General features: G+C 34.8%; 1 protein-coding gene across 4 annotated transcripts in view; it reads left to right on the plus strand.

Moving 5' to 3' along the window:
* The first annotated feature begins 3,577 nt into the window (after positions 1–3,577).
* LOC121730369 overlaps positions 3,578–21,902 on the plus strand; it is a 39,604-nt gene continuing 21,279 nt past the window's right edge. Inside the window, exons 1-2 of one of the 4 annotated variants that reach the window (XM_042119385.1) lie at positions 3,578–3,704; positions 15,111–15,160. Coding sequence is in view for 1 of the 4 variants with exons in the window: in XM_042119383.1 (XP_041975317.1) it covers positions 3,700–3,704 (5 nt within the window). In the remaining 3 variants the exon portion in view is untranslated. The remainder of the gene's footprint in view (positions 3,705–15,110; positions 15,161–21,902) is intronic. The other 3 variants (XM_042119384.1, XM_042119383.1, XM_042119386.1) reach the window with 3 other exon arrangements.

Below are 21,902 nucleotides of genomic sequence, written 5' to 3' on the forward strand. Positions count from 1 at the left end.
TAAAGTAAACAATAATAGAGTGAATTAAGAGGTACTCATATAGAACATCAACTTACTTCAAAGCAGGCTAAACGTACAATAGTAAAAATTACATTAATAATTTTCAGCACTCGTAAAATCTTACTGATGATTAGAAAATTCAATACATTATCCTTATCAGAGCAATATAGTCGGGAATGTGCAGATAAGCTTGAAATGTTATCGTTGCAACGGTCAGCTACAAACACACAATGCCTGAAAACATACATACCTATGAAATAACATGGTCCCAACACGTGCAAAAATGTTATGTATAATGTAGATTTAATTTGCAATAGGTAATATTCAAAAATATTATAAATTATTATTTTATTTGCTTTTAGATCGTCAAAACAAAAAGTGCGGGAAATCACATTAATATGATATTGCAAAAAGATTTAGGATTTGTATACGTGCAAGATCACACATTAAATTAATTAAAACTAAAAAAAAATTAAACTACACTGCATGTGCCTGATAAGCAAAAAATAAAATTATAAATGAATTTGACTTACATAGAAGTAGCTTTGTATCAATTGTATCAATCTACATAGACATCACGTAGATTGTTGGAAAATATACTTTTCACCTTGAATCATTTTTATATAGATGTTGACTATCCAACATAGTTTTATCCATACTAATAATATTATAAATGCGTAAGTGTGCCTGCCTGTCTGTCAGTCTGTCTGTCTGTCTGTTACCTCTTCACGCGCGAACCACTGAACCGATTTTGCTGAAATTTGGCATGGAGATACTTTGAGTCCCGAGAAAGGACATATTAGGATAGTTTTTATCCCGGAAAAATGTACGGTTCTTGCGCGATAAACGAATTTTGGCGCAACGGAGTTGCGGGTGTCATCTAGTATAATATACTTTTCTTCGACCTTGAATCATTTTTATATAGGTAGATGTTGACCATCCAACATAGTTTTATCCATACTAATATTATAAATGCGTAAGTGTGTCTGACTGTCTATCAGTCTGTCTGTCTGTTTGTTACTTCTTCACGCCCAAACCACTGAACCGATTTTGCTGAAATTTGGTATGGAGATACTTTGAGTCCCGGAAAAGGAAGGATACTTATTATCACGAAAAAATGTAATATACGAATTTTGACGTCATCTAGTATTTTATAATCGAACTTAATATCTTAATGGAGTCGTGAAAGGTTAACATAAATAAAGATGTTTTCACGGAGATTAAATGAAATTACATGTTTTGACATTCTAAATGATTCTGTGACGGCTGGGGGCTATAGGCCTCTTGGATATCTCTAGTGGCGCGGCGAGTGGCAGATTCAGGCAACACGTGGGTGTCAGAGTGCGATCAGCTGTGAAATACGGTTTACTAATTAAAAATGAAAACACGTAAACGAAAACGAAAATGAAAACGTTAAAAAGTGCTCTGAATAAGGAAAATATGGGCGGTACGAGGTACGAGGTACTGTTGTGTTGTAGGGTGCAAAAATTCCCAATCTCGGATTCGTGAATTAACGTTTTATTCGTTTCTGAGACGGAATTGGGAAACGTATCGAAATCAACATGCCGATTATTAATCATGCTTAAATCTAAATCTCGCATGAATATTAATAAAATATCACGTGCAAGTTATTTTTAATATCATTGTTTTGATGTATAATAATATATTGTAATTGAAAAAACGATATAAATAAAATTATTGTCGGTTCAATATTTATTACTAATTCCTTCAATATTCACCTTCGCATTTATAATATTATCATACTAATATACTAATTACTGATATTACTAATTTACTAATAATATTATAAGTGCGAAAGTGTATCTGTCTGTTACCTCTTAACGCCTAAACTGCTGAAGAGATTTTGCTGAAATTTGGCATGGATAACTCCATAATATATTCTTAAGAGTCCCGAAAAAGGATATAGACAGTGGCGTAACTATAAGATCCGGGGCCCGTGGCAAATTGATGGGGCTCTATCAGTAAAAATCGTCACGTTTATAATAAACAATATTATGTACTTAAAAATTTTTGCCCATTTGGGTCGGGGGCCCGTGGCATTTCGCCAGCCCTATATTTACGCCACTGGACATAGGATAGTTTTTGTCTCGGGAAAATGTACGGTTCCCGAATCCCGCGCGGTTACTCCGCTGTGCAAGAGTTATGGCACAACGGAGTTGCGGGCGTCATCTAGTAAATTTATTATATTACATATTAATCATAAAAATCAAAGAATAATTTCTTTGATAATGAAATACATCTGCATTTTCCATTTTTATTTTGCATGTATGGTTGAAAAGTTGCTGAAAATATATTTATTTAGATTATTCAATACATAGCTCCACTTTCACGTCGTACAGTCGATTACCTACTCTGGTCTGTGGTATTACTTTTACACGGATGATTCGTTCTCCATCATCATGGATTTCGAAGACTTCATGAACATGATTGCTTTGGAATTAGTTTGTGCTCTATAATTTTTAATTAGGTAAACAACCTGTTTTTAGTAATAAGTAATAACTAAGAAGATGATCTTACAAATAAATAAATACAAAGTAAAAAATCATATTCAATGAATTTGAAAGAATATTTCATGATCGTGTATATTTAAGTAAATATTATGAAGTCCACAATCAATAATCATTTGGCTCATAACTTTTTATTGTGCTAAAAATATAAACAATTACCAAAAAAGCGCAGTGACTTGTATGAGAATCATATGAGAAAAGCGCCCGTGAGTTTCCGCCGTCAACCGACCCGCGGCGTTGCAGTAGCTTAGCAACGATATCCAAGAACTGAACTGAACACATTAAGAGTCGATAATTAATGATCGAAAATTAATTTTAAAGATCTTTCTTATCGGTTTAGTCTATATTATGTACTAGAAGTTCCGCGCGGCTTCGCCCGCGTAATTTAGAAATGTCACGGAAACCGTACATTTTTCCGCAAAAAAAGAAACCTATGTCCTTTCACGTGGTCTATTCTTCATGTCCACACCTTACTCTATTTCTTCGCTCCGATTAGACTTAGCGTAATAAAGCCTTCCTCGATAAATGGGCTATCTAACACTGAAAGATTTTTTCAAATCGGACCAGTAGCGCGTTCAAACAAACAAACAAACTCTTCCGCTTTATAATATTATATAGAATAGATTATAATATTAGTATAGGGATGTATTATTATAAAACTATGAACCTTTTATAACATACTTGTCTTGTACAAAAATATTTTGTCTAACATAATATTTAATTAGTTTTCTTTATTGTTTATGCACACAACAATATTTTAGGTTTTATATATATTAAATTAAGATTCTTTACATCTATTATCAAAATTTATTTATAAATTCCGAAAAATTACACCACCCTTTTAACAATGCGCATGAATCTGACAAACCATCTGCGCGGCGGATGTCCTACATAAGCGCGGGCGCAACCCAAAACACGTCACAAGGAATTCGGATTATGAAATTAGTGACGTCACAGTTACAAAATCCAAATCCGAATCCGGGATTCGCAGGTGCGACTTTCCCGCGTATATAACGCGCGCGGCGCCGCCGACGCGACCAGTCCGTAGACATCCGCCGCCGAAACCGAGAGTGCTTGACATGAACAGTGTGTGTGAGTGTGTGTCCTGAAACTCCCGAAACTGTAACGCTGATCCCGACAAGGTACTGGATTGCTAGTGTTGTGCCTGTGAATGCGGTATGATTTTAGATAAAAATGTGACAGACATCTTTTGTGATTTCGGAGCTTTTAAGATGAACTGCAGAGTTTAATTGATTTTTTTTATAAAAAAAAAAAACAAATCATGTTCACAAAACGTTATCATGTTATAATCACAAATTGTAAATAAAAAATAATAAAAAAAAAGAATTGAGTCAGTGTTCTGAACTAACAGTTCCACACTTCACGTTTCACTTAAGCTCTGTTGTTTACAAAATTGTAACTTAAACTTACAATTTTATTAAAGCTTTCATAATAACAAAGCATTTAATAACAACACTAAATCAGATGAATATATTATGAATTGAATATAAAAAATATGAATAATATTTAATCTCATTTGTTCTAGAAAGTTGCGTAATTTCACTTTCACTTACTCCGTCCGAAATTACCGTCGCTCGTATCCGTACCGTTTGAAAACCGTATTTGCATGTTTTAACGCTTTTTGCCGGCGTGTTTTCAATTAGCATTCCGGTTACGGGAAAATGCACCTTGCGGTAAAGCAATAAGAGTTACGTGATGCTGAAGATTCTCGTAGATATGTGGAAGCCCCATGTGTGGAAAGTGGGTCAGGCGTCACACACGCCGCATTTTATAGGTGTCTGTGGGTTTCTTATTTACTCCGATATTAAATCACTATGTATTATATTTTATTAATAATTTATCGATTATTTTAGAATTTATATTTTTTTTTTAGATTTAGATTTTATATTTTTAGTATATTTCGTTTTAAGTTTGTGTTTGTGTACGATTTTCGTCATAATATTTATCTAAGTATTTAACATGTCGTGAAGATCTTTAAAATAAATAATATTGTGACTTATTGAAATCAAGTCTTAGATGTATAATTATTATGTTAGTATATTTAGATAAATTGATTTTAAGGACTTTTCTAACTTCTAATCGATATATTGACGCGGGAACATCCCATTATGAAAGTAGCTCATGGTGTTGCAATGCATACATATAATAGCTATTTATAATATAAGACGTAAAAACTAAAAATCTATGAAATAAATAGATGGGATACTGATATTTCAATTTAGTAATCCTAAACTTTGACACGTATCTTACCGCCGTACTCAGACACATTTAATTATGATTAACCTTCGATTTAATGAAGAGTTTGACGGATAATGTATGGGGCTTATGTCAAAATTTTGAATTAATTGCATTTAAGTAATTATTGTTCCACTCTGAGTGCGACTGTGCCCGTTTTCACCAACAACACCTAAAATTTAGGTGTCCCTTAAGCCAATATAAGGGGCACCTAACGTAAGTTTTGTTTTAATAATTTAGGGGATGAATTGACAACCCCGTAACTCTTAGGTGACATATATCACTACATAGAATAACACGAAGTCGCTTTTTCTGTCCACATGTCCCTTTGTTCCCTTTAATTGCGGTTTTATTTAAAAGATAGAGTGATTAAAGAGGAAGGCTTGTGATAAATATGAAGATATTTATGGGAGTTCGCTATTTTACAAGTAAAATATCAGACGGCTATTCGATAACAGATTCATTGTCAAGGCAACCGTCATCTAACGTCGTCGTCGTCGCCACATACGTCACCTAAGTGTTACGGGGTCGTCAATTCATCCCCTAAATTATAAGGGTCACCTAATGGTTTGACGGTTTTAATCAAAATATACGTCACCTAAGTTTTACGGGGTTGTCAATTCATCCCCTTAATTATAATGGTTTAGGTGTCACTTAAACGTCGGTGAAAACAAAACTTGCGTTAGGTGCCCCTTATATTCGCATAAGGGACACCTAAATTTTAGGTATCGTTGGTGAAAACGGCATAAGACAACCAGATGTATGTTTACAGAAATATATCTTCATTTCTAAATTTTGTACAAAAAATTACTATCTGGATTGCAATCATCTGATTACTTTATGTAATGTCCAGTTTTATTGTCCCCAACGAGTGTGACGTGTCGCAAGTAAATTAGTGCCGAAACAATAGAATGACGAGGGTTTCGCAACAGTTAAGTGCTTTTGCCCATCTGCTTCTGTTTCGCAACTCATATCCGTTTTACAAGACACTTTTACGTTTATTTAACCAAGTGTATATTTAAAGAGAACAAAAGAAAAGAAAATTTACTACGTTTTTAATAAAATTTTAAAATGATCGATAAATATTATCAAAAATAAAAGAATATTTATTCAGTTTCTGTTAACGATAGGAAGCTCTCATTATTTTTAAGAAAATAAAACAAAATCCAAATAGTAATACTGCTTAGTTTTTGTTAAAAAAACTCTACATCTAAAGTAGATTTTGCTATCTCTATATTTGAAATGGTGAATTTGGAAATCATTTGGCAAAATGTACGTTTCCTACGCTGTTAAATACTATTTATAAACAAATTATAAGTTAGCACTAATGTTACTTTAAAACTAGCTTTAAAAGCCGTTAAAACTTAGATAGTTCTGTATTTTAACTGCTTTTAAATAGGTATTAACTTCGTATTTATTTTAAATGATAATTAAATATTCAGTGCGCGTTTTATGTGAGACATAAATTTTACTTTGTGCTAAAGATATAAAGTAGGTTAAAAGATTAGGAGTCAGTTGAGTGCATTTTAAGTAAAATAACCATTTTTTTTATTTCGTAATATACTTAAACATAGGTATGTAAGACTGGCGTAAGCTTAATAAATTTTTATTATAACCGTTACTCCTCTTAAAATTTTTGAAAAAATGTTATCAATGCTAAAGCCTTGGATCGACTACACAAGTAATACATTGCAAGTTTTCTTTCAAAAGCTTTCTTCTTGGTATTTTTTACGTAATTCAACAAGTTTTTTGCAACAGTTTTTTATGGTATTTTTAAAATGCATTTTTTTGACTTGTAATATACCAAAATTAGTAAATTAATTTTGATATAGCAAGTAAAAGGGTCGTCTTCACAGCGGTTCACCCTTCGGAAGTGCTGACCTAAAAAACTTCGGGGTCCGAATTCACATAGAACTTATGTATGCGTACAGTTCCGGGAAATATATCGGAGGGAGACTTTTTACTGCGTGCATAAAATAAGTTAGGTTTTGCTTTAATTTTAAATCTATATATATAAAACTCAAAGGTGACTGACTGACATGGTGATCTATCAACGCACAGCCCAAACCACTGGACGGATCGGGCTGAAATTTGGCATGCAGGTAGATGTTATAACGTACGCATTCGCTAAGAAAGGATTTTGATAAATTCCAACCCCAAAGTTAAAATAGGGGATGAAAGTTTGTATATAATAATACTTCTTAACGCGAGCGAAGCTGCGGGCAAAAGCTTGTAAGTATATTATTTGTTAGTGTATCCAGAGCTTTATATTGAAAATAGCGATAAAAGATTATAAATGTGATAATTATCTCAAAAACACATACGAGCCATTGCAACGGTAACGCGGTTTTGTGAAGTTACTTGTTAATGTTTTGCATATTATGATGTAAATTTATTGTATCCATTATTTATTACAGTAACTTTAAAGGAAAGCGTAACAAAATGAACCAAAAGTCATCCCAATTTTCTAACCCTCAAGCTCATACAAAAGACTTCAACGAGTGACACGGTCGACTTCAACCGACTTCCAAAAAGGAGTAGGTTTCTCAATTCAACCGTATACAGGTTGTAACAAAACAAAGTGATAATACTTTAAGGTGTGTTATAAAGAGTTACCTGTTAAAAGAGCAAGTTTTTTGTGGTTTATTAGGGCAAACGCCCCAGTTCTGCGGCATAAAAATTTGCCCATACAAAAGTTACAAAAATGTTACTCTTTCAGCGCTGCTACTTTCACAGTGACCTCTATAAAGGGGACTCATACACACCCTAAAGTATTATCACTACCTTAAGGTATACCTGTAGGTGTAGGGTGTAGGTATATCTACTGTCGATTAGGTAACCTTTTTGGAAGTCGGTCAAAATGTTGGAATCACCTTGTGTTGTTATAATATCTTTTTTTTTATGAAATAAGGGGGCAAACGAGCAAACGGGTCACCTGATGGAAAGCAACTTCCGTCGCCCATGGACACTCGCAGCATCAGAAGAGCTGCAGGTGCGTTGCCGGCCATTTAAGAGGGAATAGGGTAATAGGGGAGGGTAGGGAAGGGAATAGGGTAGGGGATTGGGCCTCCGGTAAACTCACTCACCCGCATGCAAGCGCTGTTTCACGCCGGTTTTCTGTGAGAACGTGGTATTTCTCCGTTCGAGCCGGCCCATTCGTGCCGAAGCATGGCTCTCCCCCGTATAAATGTATAAATCTTATGTATTTTTGACAGCTTTTAATCTCAATATCTCGTAACACTTAGCCATTAGCTGTTCTCGTTAGTCAAGCGTGCCGTGTGGACTGTGGAAAGCGAGCCAGTGTGTCAGCCGTCAGGTGCCGCACCTCCCGCGTCTGACGGAATTAAACGCGACCTGTCAATCGCGGGATGTAAAACGTTGATGTGACAGTTCATATTTGGGGAACTCATTTGAGCTTGATTTTACATAGGTACCATAATTCGGCTGCCCCATTCCGAAACCTAGTCAGAGGCTAAAATCGAGGAGAGCGCATAAACGTAATATAATATAACGAGCTTTTGCCCGCGGCTTCGCTCGCGTTATATACAAACTTTCATCCCCTATTTTAACCCCTTGGGGTCGGAATTTATCAAAATCCTTTCTTAGCGGATGCCTTCGTCATAACATCTACCTGCATGCAAAATTTCAGCCCGATCGGTCCAGTGGTTTGGGCTGTGCGTTGATAGTTCACCATGTCAGTCAGTCACCTTTGAGTTATAGAGATATATATCTCATTTGATGGTTTCAAGGATAACGGTACTTATACTAACATCTTGTTTAAGAAGTTAGATAAGTTATACATTCTATGTAATATTAATTCATAGGAAGATGGTGGATCTACGTAATTTGATCGGATTCAAGTTCCTAGATAATTAACATTGACTTTTCACAATTTTCACAAGCCAACTTGCTCTGCCATCAGCCAATGAATAAATCTTTCATGATACATTACTCTATGTTATTTTAAAGAATTTTCTTTGGCATATTAATACAATAATAATTATATTATATTAGTACTAAAGGTAGCTCGTTATAAACAGAACAGCTATTGCTCTATTTTCCCCTTGTCTCGGATAACTTTAATCGAGAAAGTTTAATTACATCAAACCGAGAGAAAACTTGTTGTGACAAGTAAATGCACAGGTATTAGAAGGTGATAGGAAACTCTAGCTCTGTCTAAGCTAGTAGGATATACTCCCAATTTCACTGTTAGTGCTAATCATTCGTCAAAACATCAGGCTGTCTGTAATACTAGAAAAACGAGACACAACGTGGTTATAATAATTATAATAAAATTTAACAGCCTTTGGTGAAACTGGCACTAAATACCCTACAAAACTATTATTTATACTAATCATAGACATAGGTAGTTCAAATCATATTTTAGTATGTTAATAAAAGTTTATTATGATAGTGTAGTAAAACAGTTATTCTAGAGAATTAGATAAAATACTAATCAATAAAATATCATTACCGTATGGAAACGTTGTGATTAAAAGTTACTAATATCCATAAACCATTATTAACACATACGTGTAGCATCAGAGGAATAGGCTACTTGACCTATATTCAATTTCATTGAACAAATGCATATTTCTAGTAGAACTTGGCCTAGGAAATCGTATTTCACTCTTATCATCAAATTAAAGCTTATGATTGATAAACAAAGTCGATTTGAAAATATGATTTTATGAAAATAGGATTTGTACTGACGGAAACGCATTTGCGGTATTTCAGATTTGGATGTGACGTCATCATACTCGTCATTTAATATCTTTTATTTATCGCGCTCGTTATATGTAAGTTTATTTGTACATAAATAATAAGAATAAGTCTAGAAAGATTTGTAAAATATATTTTCTTGGATAATTCAAATAGAACATCAGCTTTATATATTATCTCCATTTATTGTAGACGGGAAATGAAATGGCCAACACTTTTCTCCAAAAGTTTTCGACATTAGAAATTATTTCAATTTTGTTATTTAATTCTTTTATAATTCTTATTTAATTCTTTTATTTGGGCACTTTTAGACTCGTACATTTAGCACATAAAAAAATTTAATCAATAAAGAGAGTCTAAAATACAAAACGTATGATACGTGAAATACACACTATGGCGGACAGTGTTTTCGGCGCCATTTTTAGGGCATATTTTTCAATCAACATTTTTATGGGTTTCTACTGTGTAAAATATAGAAATATTAGTTTTTTTGTGAAAATGAATGATTAAGAAGCGATTACCATGTAGAAAAAAATTAGGTCAAGTAGCCTATTGTTTCATAAACAAATGAAGGACCTACTTTTTCAGGGTGCCGTACCCAAAGGTTATAAACGGGACGGGTATAATATCTCAAGAACGGAGAGACTGAGAGAGACTTAAAATTTTCACAAATTATGTATTTCTGTTGCCGCTATAACAACAAATACTAAAATCTAAATTAAGTATTTTGATTTTAGTATTTAAATGGATAATAAAATATTTAAATGGATCAAAATTTTTTGCTCTCTAAGTATCAATAATATTTTATAATTATATAATATTATTATTATTATTATATTATTACTTATTTTATAATTATATATATTAATATTATTATTTATTGTATGTTGTTGTTGTAGAACTCGGTTTACATAATACATGTATTTATAACTTATTTATTTTGTCATTAATCATTATCCTTATTTTATTATTTTATTTTGGTGCAATATAAAATTCATGTTTGTGCACTTCCTATCTGCTATCCTAATCCAATCTCTCCGTAGGGCTGCTGGAAGAGATTCTTATTAGAATGTGTAAATGGGGTGGCGATTCGGCTTGGACAGGCGATTCGACTGGTGACTTACCGCGCGACTAAAATCGACCCGTTAGTCACCCGTGTAAATCGAGCATTACTGTTGTTATTTTGTGAACATTTCTTGTGTACAATAAATGATTAAATAAAAATAATGGAATTATGTAGGCACACGAAATATTTACGAAATATTTCATTGTTATTAAATATTGAATACACAAAAAACACAATTTTTGCCTATTTTTGCTTTATAAGGGCCTTTCCACACGACGTATTTTTGCGCACTGACGACGCGCGTTTCTGATGCACTCGTCTTCTGCGCGTTTTCATCGCGTTTTGGCAGATATAAAGTTTAAAACGTGTCGGCTTCCTTCCGTTTGCTGAGCGTTCAACTTGCTTTTGTATCGGTACGAACGAGCGTAAAAAAATGTCATGTAGAATGTTACGAAATCCTTCGTGCGTTAGTCCGACTCGCACTTGGACGAAGGAAACGTAACTCCCGTCTCCCATACTTCAACCGTTTTGAATTTGGTTCCTTTTCGAACACTATTTAATATAGCAAATAGCAACGAAACACTAACACTCAAATTTACGAATAAAAGCCGTTGATATAATTGTCACTTTTTTATTTACACAAAAATGTGTACTGATGCATGTATTCGGGTCACATTTGTAGACTCGTGGTCATTTTTTTTGACACAGTTCCTCTTCCTTAGTTTTATTATTCGTAGCCGACCAAATAATGTGGGTATATCATCTGTCTACGAATCAATGTGTCTGATTGTACCTATTATAATTTTCGCATTCATTTCATCAACAATCTAAGTGTTGAATGTGTATTTAGATCAACACTTTTCATCGTTTCTATTCATTCGCGAGTATCAATGACAATCGAGACAAAAGCATTTAATTTTTATTAAACAAAAGGTGTACAAGCGATGTTGATATCATCTTAATTGCGTCGATATAAATTACTGTGTGTGTGTGCTGTGCAGCTTTCCTTAACGTCACTAAAGAAGAGTGTACACTGACTCACTGCAACGATTTAACGGCTTATAAATATTAGTATAAAGTATTGGGTGCACATGTATAATTTCGGATTAAAAATAAGTTATAATATGTGTAAAAAATACAGGTACATAATATTATTATTCTTTTTTTTTTCAAAATAAAAGTCCAGATAATCTGTTGTCCCAAGTTTGATACTTACAAAAGTGCTAAGACGTGCGTATGAAAAAGCTGATTTATGTTTTAATTTTTTTAACTTTTTAAATACTTTTTAAGAATCTGAAGAATAAAGTATGCAACTAGGGAAGAAATCTTCTGCTGCTGCATATTATTTTATGTCTATATCGACATTTTTTGTTTAGAATAACAATATTTTAATATGTATCTATAAGATTTTTTCGTTTTATAAGTAAAAAAAAGTTAATATTGTTTTTTTTCTTTATAACAATAATATTTTCTTTTATAATTATTCATCTACACTTTTCGCATTTCGCCTGTAAAGAATCGCAACGTATCGCGGTAGACGTGGGTAGTGTGCACTCAACTTTAGATCGAAAAAAGTGGGATTGGTGTGCGTTAATATTAAGGTGCGATCTAATCAATGGGTGTAAGGCATTGTTCACAAGTGGGGCTGACGATGAGAAGTGCCGCGACCTCCGACCGTGAACCAGGCCCATTGTATCATGTATGTATTAGTTAATATAACATTTCTCCGGTCGAGCCATCCCATTCGTGCCGAAGAATGGCTCTCCCACATAAACAAGATGAATTTAGTGATAAAAAAATATCCGTACTGAGTCCCTAGCCAGCAAGTTTTCATTATCGCTTCTTTATAGAATCGCCGATCAAAGTGTATGACGTATGTAATGTCATGTCTATTGTCTTATGTCAATTCCATACATTTTTTATAAGCGGTTCTATAAAGAAACGATAAAGAAAATGTCTTGGCTAGAGGTTCTTATTTACATTCAAGTTACACTGTAAACGTTGTGTAAATATTTTTATTAGTAAGGTGGAAAATCGGTCTAGTTTAGGTTGCTATTTTACGCAATCAAACTTTTTCTTTTTATTATATTTTATACAATAGTGCAGATAATAGTACCATACAATAAAACAATAATAGACATTCGTGATAACTGATAGAGTGATAAGGCACCACTTTAGTTTTAGTGAGGTAAATTAGTTTTATATGTTTACGTAAGTGATAAGCTTAGTGCTAATGAATGTATGGATTGTGGATAAAAATTAATATTATGATTCTTAGAGGTTTTATGAAGTTTTTATATTATTCGCTGTGCTGATAAGTATCAGACATCGATCTTAATCGTAACCAATCTTCTCTATTAAATAAGTAAAATTCTCGAAAAACACCTCAGAAACTAGTCATAATCTGAACAGATTGTGTTATAATATCCACGCGGCATTGGAATGTAATTACTAATTACATAGTTAAACACACATAAAGGTTAATCTTAAGTTAGTGTTACGAAACGATATTTCAATTTCTTTCACCTCGGCACAGAATACGTTAATAACAACGTAGTTGCTAGATGAGTTACCGCCGTTAAACGGAGGAAAACGTATGATTAATACGTTAACTACGTGCTATGCCGTAAAACGCCCGTATAAAATATCACTACTAATAAGATAATAGGACCCGTATAAACGTTTGTATGGAGATTCGGTGGTGATTTCACTTTTAACTTTGTTGATGTTAGATAGTAGAAAGTTATGTTATGGATCTTTAACGATTTGCATTGATGTACATAAATTTAAAATGCGCAAGCATATAATTTCATGAATTAAATTGCTGATGGCAGTCAAAAGAGATCCAAAGTAATAAACATGATAATATGATAAAATCCATAAAGACCTAGATGAGGATCACCGGTCTTTCATTTTTTATCTTGAAATATTATAGGAGAACCTAGGATACTGCACTGATACGGTACTGATAGTATCAAAACTGCTGAATCGATTTTAATCATTTTTTCAGTTTTATACCCGATGCGAAGCCGGAGCGGGTCGCTAGTTATAAATAAAATGCAGATGGGGTGGATAATTTAAATCAATTCATATGTCTCCCTAACTCCTAAATCATGCTATATACATTATACAGATCTAAGCTTGGTGTTATTTACATTGATATAGTGTGGACCACCAGTGGATTTTGGCTGTTTGATTCAAGTCTAGCATAATATAAAATAAATGTTACAGTGCTTCAGCGTCAGAACCAATGATGCTGGCAACTGTATGAATGTCAAACAGCAAGTCTATCGTTCCAGTACGAGTACCTATAGGTACCAGCTCTATGTTAATAAGCACTAGGTCTGTCGCGATTGCACCTAGTGATCAAGAGAAACAACCAGTCGGGACCGAGCTCTTTATTAGTAGCTGTCGAAACTAGTCGGTCTAGATAGACTTGTACAAGCACTAGGGCTTGGAACTAGTGCATTATTTATGGCGGCGATTTCTCGCGAGCCGTTTAGGATTTCACTACTTTCTTTATATTTTATGTCTCCGTATGTGATTTTTTATTGAGTATTCTCACTTCTCAGCAAATATGTAATCGTTCATTCATTACTTGTACTGTCTAGGTATGCATCTACCTTATATTTTCACCACACTTATTCCCACAGTACTATCAGAGAAGTTGATTCCTAGGCAGAGTGCTTACCGAAGTAATTTGGTCGCGTTAAGTCATCAGACAGATCAAAATTCACAGGTAAATTGAATTGTCATAAGCCGACCAAATGACGTAGGTCAACAACTGCCTTGGAATCAATTTCCTCGATGGTACATATCAAGAGAAGTAGCTATCACGCAAGTCTTTATCTTTAGGAAACAATATACACGTAACTTCCACACGCTTTTGGCAATTTCTGTCATACAATACACTAGTAACAATGGTGGCTGATATTAGGAATGCTTTCACTTTCATTTCCGCGGCTTATCTCTCATTGTTTCCACTGTTGCAAGGACAAAGCCTGCTCGTTATAGATACAGCCCGATAACAAACATTCCGACTTTTAAATGTGAAATAGCTTTGCCCACGGTAACAGAACCTTTTTACGTAACGAAAAGTAACCCTAGTAATAATGTTGTGGCAAAATAAGATAAATAAAAAAAAGTTGGTTTTTAATTTATTTTTTAAACTAGCTTTTTTTATGAGATAAGGGGGCAAACGAGCAAACGGGTCACCTGATGGAAAGCAACTTCCGTCGCCCATGGACACTCGCAGCATCAGAAGAGCTACAGGTGCGTTGCCGGCCTTTTAAGAGGGAATAGGGTAATAGGGGAGGGTAGGGATGGAAAGGGAATAGGGGAGGGTAGGGAAGGGAATAGGGTAGGGGATTGGGCCTCCGGTAAACTCACTCACTCGGCGAAACACAGCGCAAGCGCTGTTTCACGCCGGTTTTCTGTGAGAACGTGGTATTTCTCCGGTCGAGCCGGCCCATTCGTGCCGAAGCATGGCTCTCCCATCAGCTTAAAGAGATATTAAAGAAAATTGTATTTCGTTTCAGATCCTCTAAACAACATTCGGCCAAAATTTATGACACCAAAAACTTCCATTGTAAGTACCTCATTTTTCAATAATTATTTACCTTTTTTAAGCTTCATTAAAATGACTGCAAAATAATTTAAATATTGTATGATTTTATAACGACGTCTACAATTATGTAATTTAGTAAAATATTCAAATGATATCGATATTTTACATAGAATGAGGAGTGGCCGCGAAATGTTTATACGTTGTAAACAAATTGCCGTCAAGTTTCTCTGCTCGTAATTGTATCGGGTTACGTAACCTGCCGATTTAATCCGAAATTAATGCAATAGTGAAAGTATTTGGGAGGCTCCGCTAAACGACATACATTTAATATGATCTAAAGCGTAGATTTAGCACTTGATGCTTGTAAAATATTTGGGAGATATTGTGATTTACATAACTTAAAAAAAATGGGGAAGCCATGCTTTGCGGCATGCATTCAATATATCACGGCCTCCCAGAAAACTAGCGTTAAAAATGTTTATGTAGTGTTTTGCTGAATTAGTGAATTATCAGAAAGTACTTGCAGAAGAAGGGTTAAGATTCTTAGGACGTAAAAAACAACTAGCAATACTAGTGTAAACTCCTTTGGTGTTGTAAATGTCCATGGGAAGCGAATGTCACCTAACATCAGATCCATCGACTCGTTTTCTGGCTTATCATTGTCTTTAAAAAGGATACCTGTATCCAATAATGGTGACAATGGCACAAAAGTGTAACGCACATGATGTGCATAAATTACTATTAAAAACCCGTATACTGTAAAACCATACAAAAAATGTTAAGGTTTGCCGAACGAAACTAGAGTTCGAACAGAGTAACCCAATTTTAAATTTAGAACTGTAAAAGTCTGAAAATGAAATAAACATGACTAATTTCAATTAGTAAAAAACGAAAGCACACACGCAATTATATTAATGTAGCAGCCATTATATAATTCGTCTATCCGACGTGAGAACACTCACTGGAGGGAGAGCGTCAAATTTTAGGCGTGTCGAAGACGTAGTCGAGTCATCGTTCTTAAATAGTATCTAGCTTTTTCCCGCGGCAGCCTGTTTAAAATAGTTTTTTTGGTAAACTATAATTCCGTATTTAACCTAGCTTTGATATATAATTTTTAAAATCTTTTCTTAGTGGAGCCTAAATCCTAGGAGGACCATGGACTACGTGTGCGATATTTCAAGTTTTATAGTGCCTAAAACAGTAATGTGCACATTCTCTTTTCCTTAGTAGAACAGATAATCCGACACGACTAACGACGACATCTGATGCAGCTTTTTTACACGTCCATAACGCATGCATCATTTTTTATGTCAAAAAAATATATCCACAGCCGAACATATAACCTCTTCGTTTTTTGGAAGTCAGTTAACAAAATCAAATCATCTGGGTTGTCAGTTACAAACTTGGAAACAACATCTTTGTTGACTGGTGGTTTCGGACCCACGACCCAGTCGACATCTGCCCTAAGCCATGGCGTCCTTAAATAGGTCGATTTCGACACAAGGGTCCATTCTCTCACGAGGTTACGCAACCGGCCGCAACCGCAGCCGTCCTTGAAGACTTTCTCCCGAGTCTTGACCATCAGCCCATTAGTCATGACCAAATTATATCCGCCTCACGGCTTTGTCATTTATCATCCCGGCGATCGTTACTATTGGAGCCAGAATCAAATTACGGCTTTCAAATAGAGTATGTTTGATTAGAGTGAACATAAATTCAAATATCGCCTTCAGCATTTTTCAAAAGACACCGAGGTAGGCCCATTGATATAATTTTCTTCGGCGCCATATAATTGAAAGCTATATTTTCTTAGGTCTCAGTTGGCCCGCTGTTATCATTACGGGTTTTTCCTATGTTCTTATCTTTTTGGGCTGGCACCTAAGTGGTAAAACATAATTATGTAAATACAAAGTAAAAAGTATTGTAACTGTTTCGGCTCTAATGTTTTGTATTATTTCGCAATGTAAAGCCTTCTCGTAGCGTACTGCGTAGCTGCATGTCACACGAGCCTAAAACCTTACGTTCGAATCGCAATAAGTACCCGGAAAGGTTTTGCGAGATTAAACAAAAATACTATTTGTTCAGTCCCTTGCAATCTAAATAACATATTATGTATTTTTGACAGGAGTATAGCTATTCAACAGTGTAGTTGATTATTTAGTTAATGTTTTATGGCAAGCCAAAAAAGCGTTAGGAAATAGATGTCCAAAAAAAACATCAGAAACAGGGTAAGGGACGTCCGTTCGAGGCTTTAAATAATCAAGTCTACCATCGCTGGCTTCTGAGAGTTTTTGACAGAAATATATCTATTGTTGATTTGTTAATGTTATAAGGTTAGCCCATCAAGAGCACTAGTAAATAAGCTGTCAAAAACCATACTGTGCAATTATATCTCGTCCGGTCGGGGCTTTATAATCAAGACTGATCGCTCGTCTGTTCAGAGCCTTACAATCGAGACTGATACCCGATAGCCGGGTGTCGAGTGTGCCAGCGCAAGTTTCTCCGCCGAGTTCCGAACGGACGGGAATGGAAATTGGGAGGAAACTGTTTCTATTTCACCTACATTTCTAATTTTAAATCCCGATTTATGGTGTACACCACTAATTGAAGGTATTTATGTTGTTGTTTCAAATGTTGTGATAGTTTAGGATTGACGATGTTCATTTGCAGTATTCATAGCTATTGACTTCGAAAGTAACAGTTAAGTAGAACATTTGAAATAATAGGTTTGTGTTCGGCATAGAAACCTAAAAAATGTAACTATAAAAAAGTGATTTTGCGCTAAAGTTCTCTAACCGGTAGTAGGAATCATATAGGCACTTAGAAAATATTTAGGATGAAATTCATTCTGAAAAATTTTGCTCTTTGCATAATGTATTAAAATAGACTTAATCTGACCTCCTTACATCACTCACTATAGTCCCAAAAATACTTAAGATGATATATTTATAAAGATTGTATAAAGCGTGTTATTTATTAAACTTTCCCAAAACAATTAAGTTTGACAGGTCGGCACGTCGATGGTGTGGGCCATAAGATAGATAGAAAATGTTTTCATGTTATGACGTTTTGTATACAATTAAAAAACTTGTATGCCCTCAGGCCTTTTCGTGCTTCAGTAAGTAATGTGAGTAGCATATTATTTTGTGATCGTAACGTTTAGAAAATATTTTGTGTAAAATTCTTTCTACATAAAAATATTATATAAGTAATTTCATTTTATTTGATACTAGCTGTTACCCGCGACTTCGTCCGCGTTAAAAAAATGTGGTAAGTTGATAACAAAGAATGAACATTATGAACATGGTATCCAATTTGGACCATATCTTATGCAACAACAAAAGGATTTTGAAAATCGGTCCACAAACGGCGGAGTAAAATACATAGGTAAAACATAAAAAAGTAAAAAATAACCTACTACTTTTTGGAAGTCGGTTAAAAAGTAGCCTAAGTTACTCCTTATTACATCAGCTATCTGCCAATAAAAGTCCCGTCAAAATCGGTCCAGCCATTTCGAAGATTAGCCGGAACAAACAGGCAGACATACAGACAGACAAAATTTCTAAAAATTGTTATTTTGGTGTATGTGCCGTCTAAATATTCATATGCATGTAGTAAAAAACGGTTATTTCAATATTACAAACAGACACTCTAATTTTATTTATATGTATAGATCATAATATTATATGATTGCATTAAAACAATTACTGTCACTATCTTTAAATATTAATTACTAAGCTTTCTCAACCACTAAATTGGGATTAATTTTTGTGACGTTGGAACATTTACGGTTTTTTATCTTTAATCACTATCATCAGCTAAAAATAATATATAAAAATTGAGAAAGTAATTATAAAAAATAGAAATGACAAAAAAGCAACAATACAAAAAACAAAAGGTGGAATTTCAACACCAACTTGGAATTTTGGAATTGAACTTGGCATTGATGACGGACATCGCACCGTGTCGTAAGTCGTAACAGCTTGGTCCATGACCAAGGTCTTGGTCTAACTACGGGTCATGTATTCGACATAATAAAATATATAGTTTGAGAACTTAAGAATTTCATAAAATTTTAGTTATAGATATTTTATAATATATTATAGTCATAAGTTTCGTTTTTTCTTAACTTTAAAAATATTTAAGTAACGTATAACATATTATTATAAACTAAATGACCCGGTGATCTTCGTATCACCCTCCACGAATATTTCAAGACTAAGATTAGCCAAATCGGTTCAGTCGTTCTCAAGACGTTATAAGCAAGACTAACGAAATTTAAAATTAATTTTATATAGACTTAGTAACATGCATTTAGAATCATATCAGGTGAAAATAGAAGCTCTAGTATCCGTATTCCATAAATTAAACAATCCTATATATAGCCGGCCGGTGCAAATTCCTCTGCTGGCAGTTCCTAGATAAAGCTCTCTACTCTTGTATCTACAGTCTACACTGACACACATAACTTAATGCTGATTCTCATTAATCTACTCAGGATCTACGACTTATTAGAGAACTCATCAACCTTAGTCTTTGGTATACAGTTTGAAATTCATGAGAAAGTAGCGATTGATATGGTCTAAAATATAAATAAGTAATAATAGCTGGTAATAATATTTTGATGAAAATACAAGTAGACATAAAAAATTAACTAACCTTTCAATGAGTAAATAAAGTTTTGTATGAAAAGGTTTGGGTGAAAAGTTAGGCAAAATCTGATACTATTGGAAATGGTGAAAACTGTTAAAAAGAGCTCAAGATTTAATAAAAAACCAAAACTTTCTTTTGACTGGTTGTAATATAATATTATATAACTATAAATAATAACCAGTTAAAGAAACATGACATGAAAAACTGCGATACTATTTCAGTTATTCGTGGTGACATAAACATATTATAACTATTAGGTAAACAGCTGAATACAAATTAAGTAATTCGGTTACGAGTTCGATATTAAGTGAAAGCACTAATTTAAAATTCAGCCTTATCTTAATGACAAATAAAGTGACGTAACGAAAGATCGTAATTTGACGATGGGGGCGCTGGCGTCACACGCGGTAACCCGCAGAATCCACTCTGTCATACCAACGAAAGTTACCGGACCCGGTGCACTTAATACCAGGTGCGGCGAAGAAAGCGAGCCCCGCAGCCTCGCAGCCGAAGCGGCAGCGCCACATGCAGTCATCTCGTTCTCCCATATACGGAGCGGCCGCGCGGGAGAAAGACGTCGTGCGCTTAAAAGAGAAAGTGGGCCACGTTATGTTTCTCGGTGCCATTATCGCGAGCATTGTACGTAAATTTACGGATGCAAACTTCGATCGCCGATATCGTTGTAATACGTACTCAGCACGCGTGTAATTAGAGTCGAGAATGCCGCGGCCCGTGCGGACGGATTTTGGTCGAAAATTTGGAGAGCAACGAACTGCGAGCGGAGAAAGTGTTGCGGAGTAACCTTGAGCGCCATTCATACCCCGCGCCCGCGCATGTGCGCTAACTAAACGTAATTTCGCACAGGTTGCCGCTATAAAAATAAACCAGCTCTGTTATTTTGAGGCTTTGAATTCGTAATGATGTATTCGAATCGTCTCTTTCTTTTCAAAATCGCCTCTTCAATTCAAAACATGGCACGGATTATTTAATACGAGCTTTTGCCCGCGGCTTCGCTCGCGTTAAGAAGTATTATTATATACAAACTTTCATCCCCTATTTGAACCCCTTGGGGTTGGAATTCATCAAAATCCTTTCTTAGAGGATGCCTACGTCATAACATCTACCTGCATGCCAAATTTCAGCCCGATCCGTCCAGTGGTTTGGGCTGTGCGTTGATAGATCACTATGTCAATCAGTCAGTCAGTCACCTTTGAGTTTTATATATACAGTATGTAACAAAAATAAGTGATAATACTTAAGGGTGTGTACGTGTTCCTTGTAGAGAGTTCACTGTGAAGTTCAGTGTGAGTAGCAGCGCTGAAAGACGAAAATTTTTTTTCACTTTTGTATGGGCAAGGTTTCCCCATACAAAAGTGAAATTTCATCCTAAAACACATCCTAAAGTATTATAACTTATTTTTGTTACACCCTGTATAGATTCATCAGTTGTCTACATAATTAATTACTGATACTTTCCGCTAAAACATGTCAATTAACTCCGAGATAATCGGTAGACGTAATCGATAGAGAGCAATAAATTTTAATGGGGAATCAAAAAACAAAACAATAGTAAGATTAAGCTCGTTATGTGAAACGAATACAGCAATTAGTCGATGACAATGAAAGTGACATTATGGTCGTTTTTCTAGAATCGAAAGCCGGCAAAACAAATTCAATGGCTCCATATCTGATGATGAGATTAATGAGATTCTGCGCTGAAACACGTCAGCTAAATTCTCTTAAACGCATCAATGGAGATCGACTATTTCTTTGTCTGACGACGAGTGAAATCTGCAGAAATCCGCGTGTATTGCGGTTGGTGTGAAGTTGTTTTCGTCAATCAGCAATCTACGTAATGGAAATGCATCGGTTACAGTTTCTACGACATCAGTATAATTCTGGAGCGATTTAACCATAATCATTTGCGGTGAACAACGACTCGTAATAGACATGCAAAGTACAGTTCTTGTATACTTTCGAAATTAAATTGCACCAATAGAAACATAGACGTATTCATGGGCGCCGGCAGGGGGTGCCAGATGATGCACTTGCACCCCTTGGGAATCTCGAGCCCAACAGGAATTATTGAAATAAAAAGCCGTCTGTAACT

This window comes from Aricia agestis, chromosome 9, assembly GCF_905147365.1.
Source record: "Aricia agestis chromosome 9, ilAriAges1.1, whole genome shotgun sequence".
In the NCBI taxonomy this organism is placed as follows: Eukaryota; Metazoa; Arthropoda; class Insecta; order Lepidoptera; family Lycaenidae; genus Aricia; species Aricia agestis.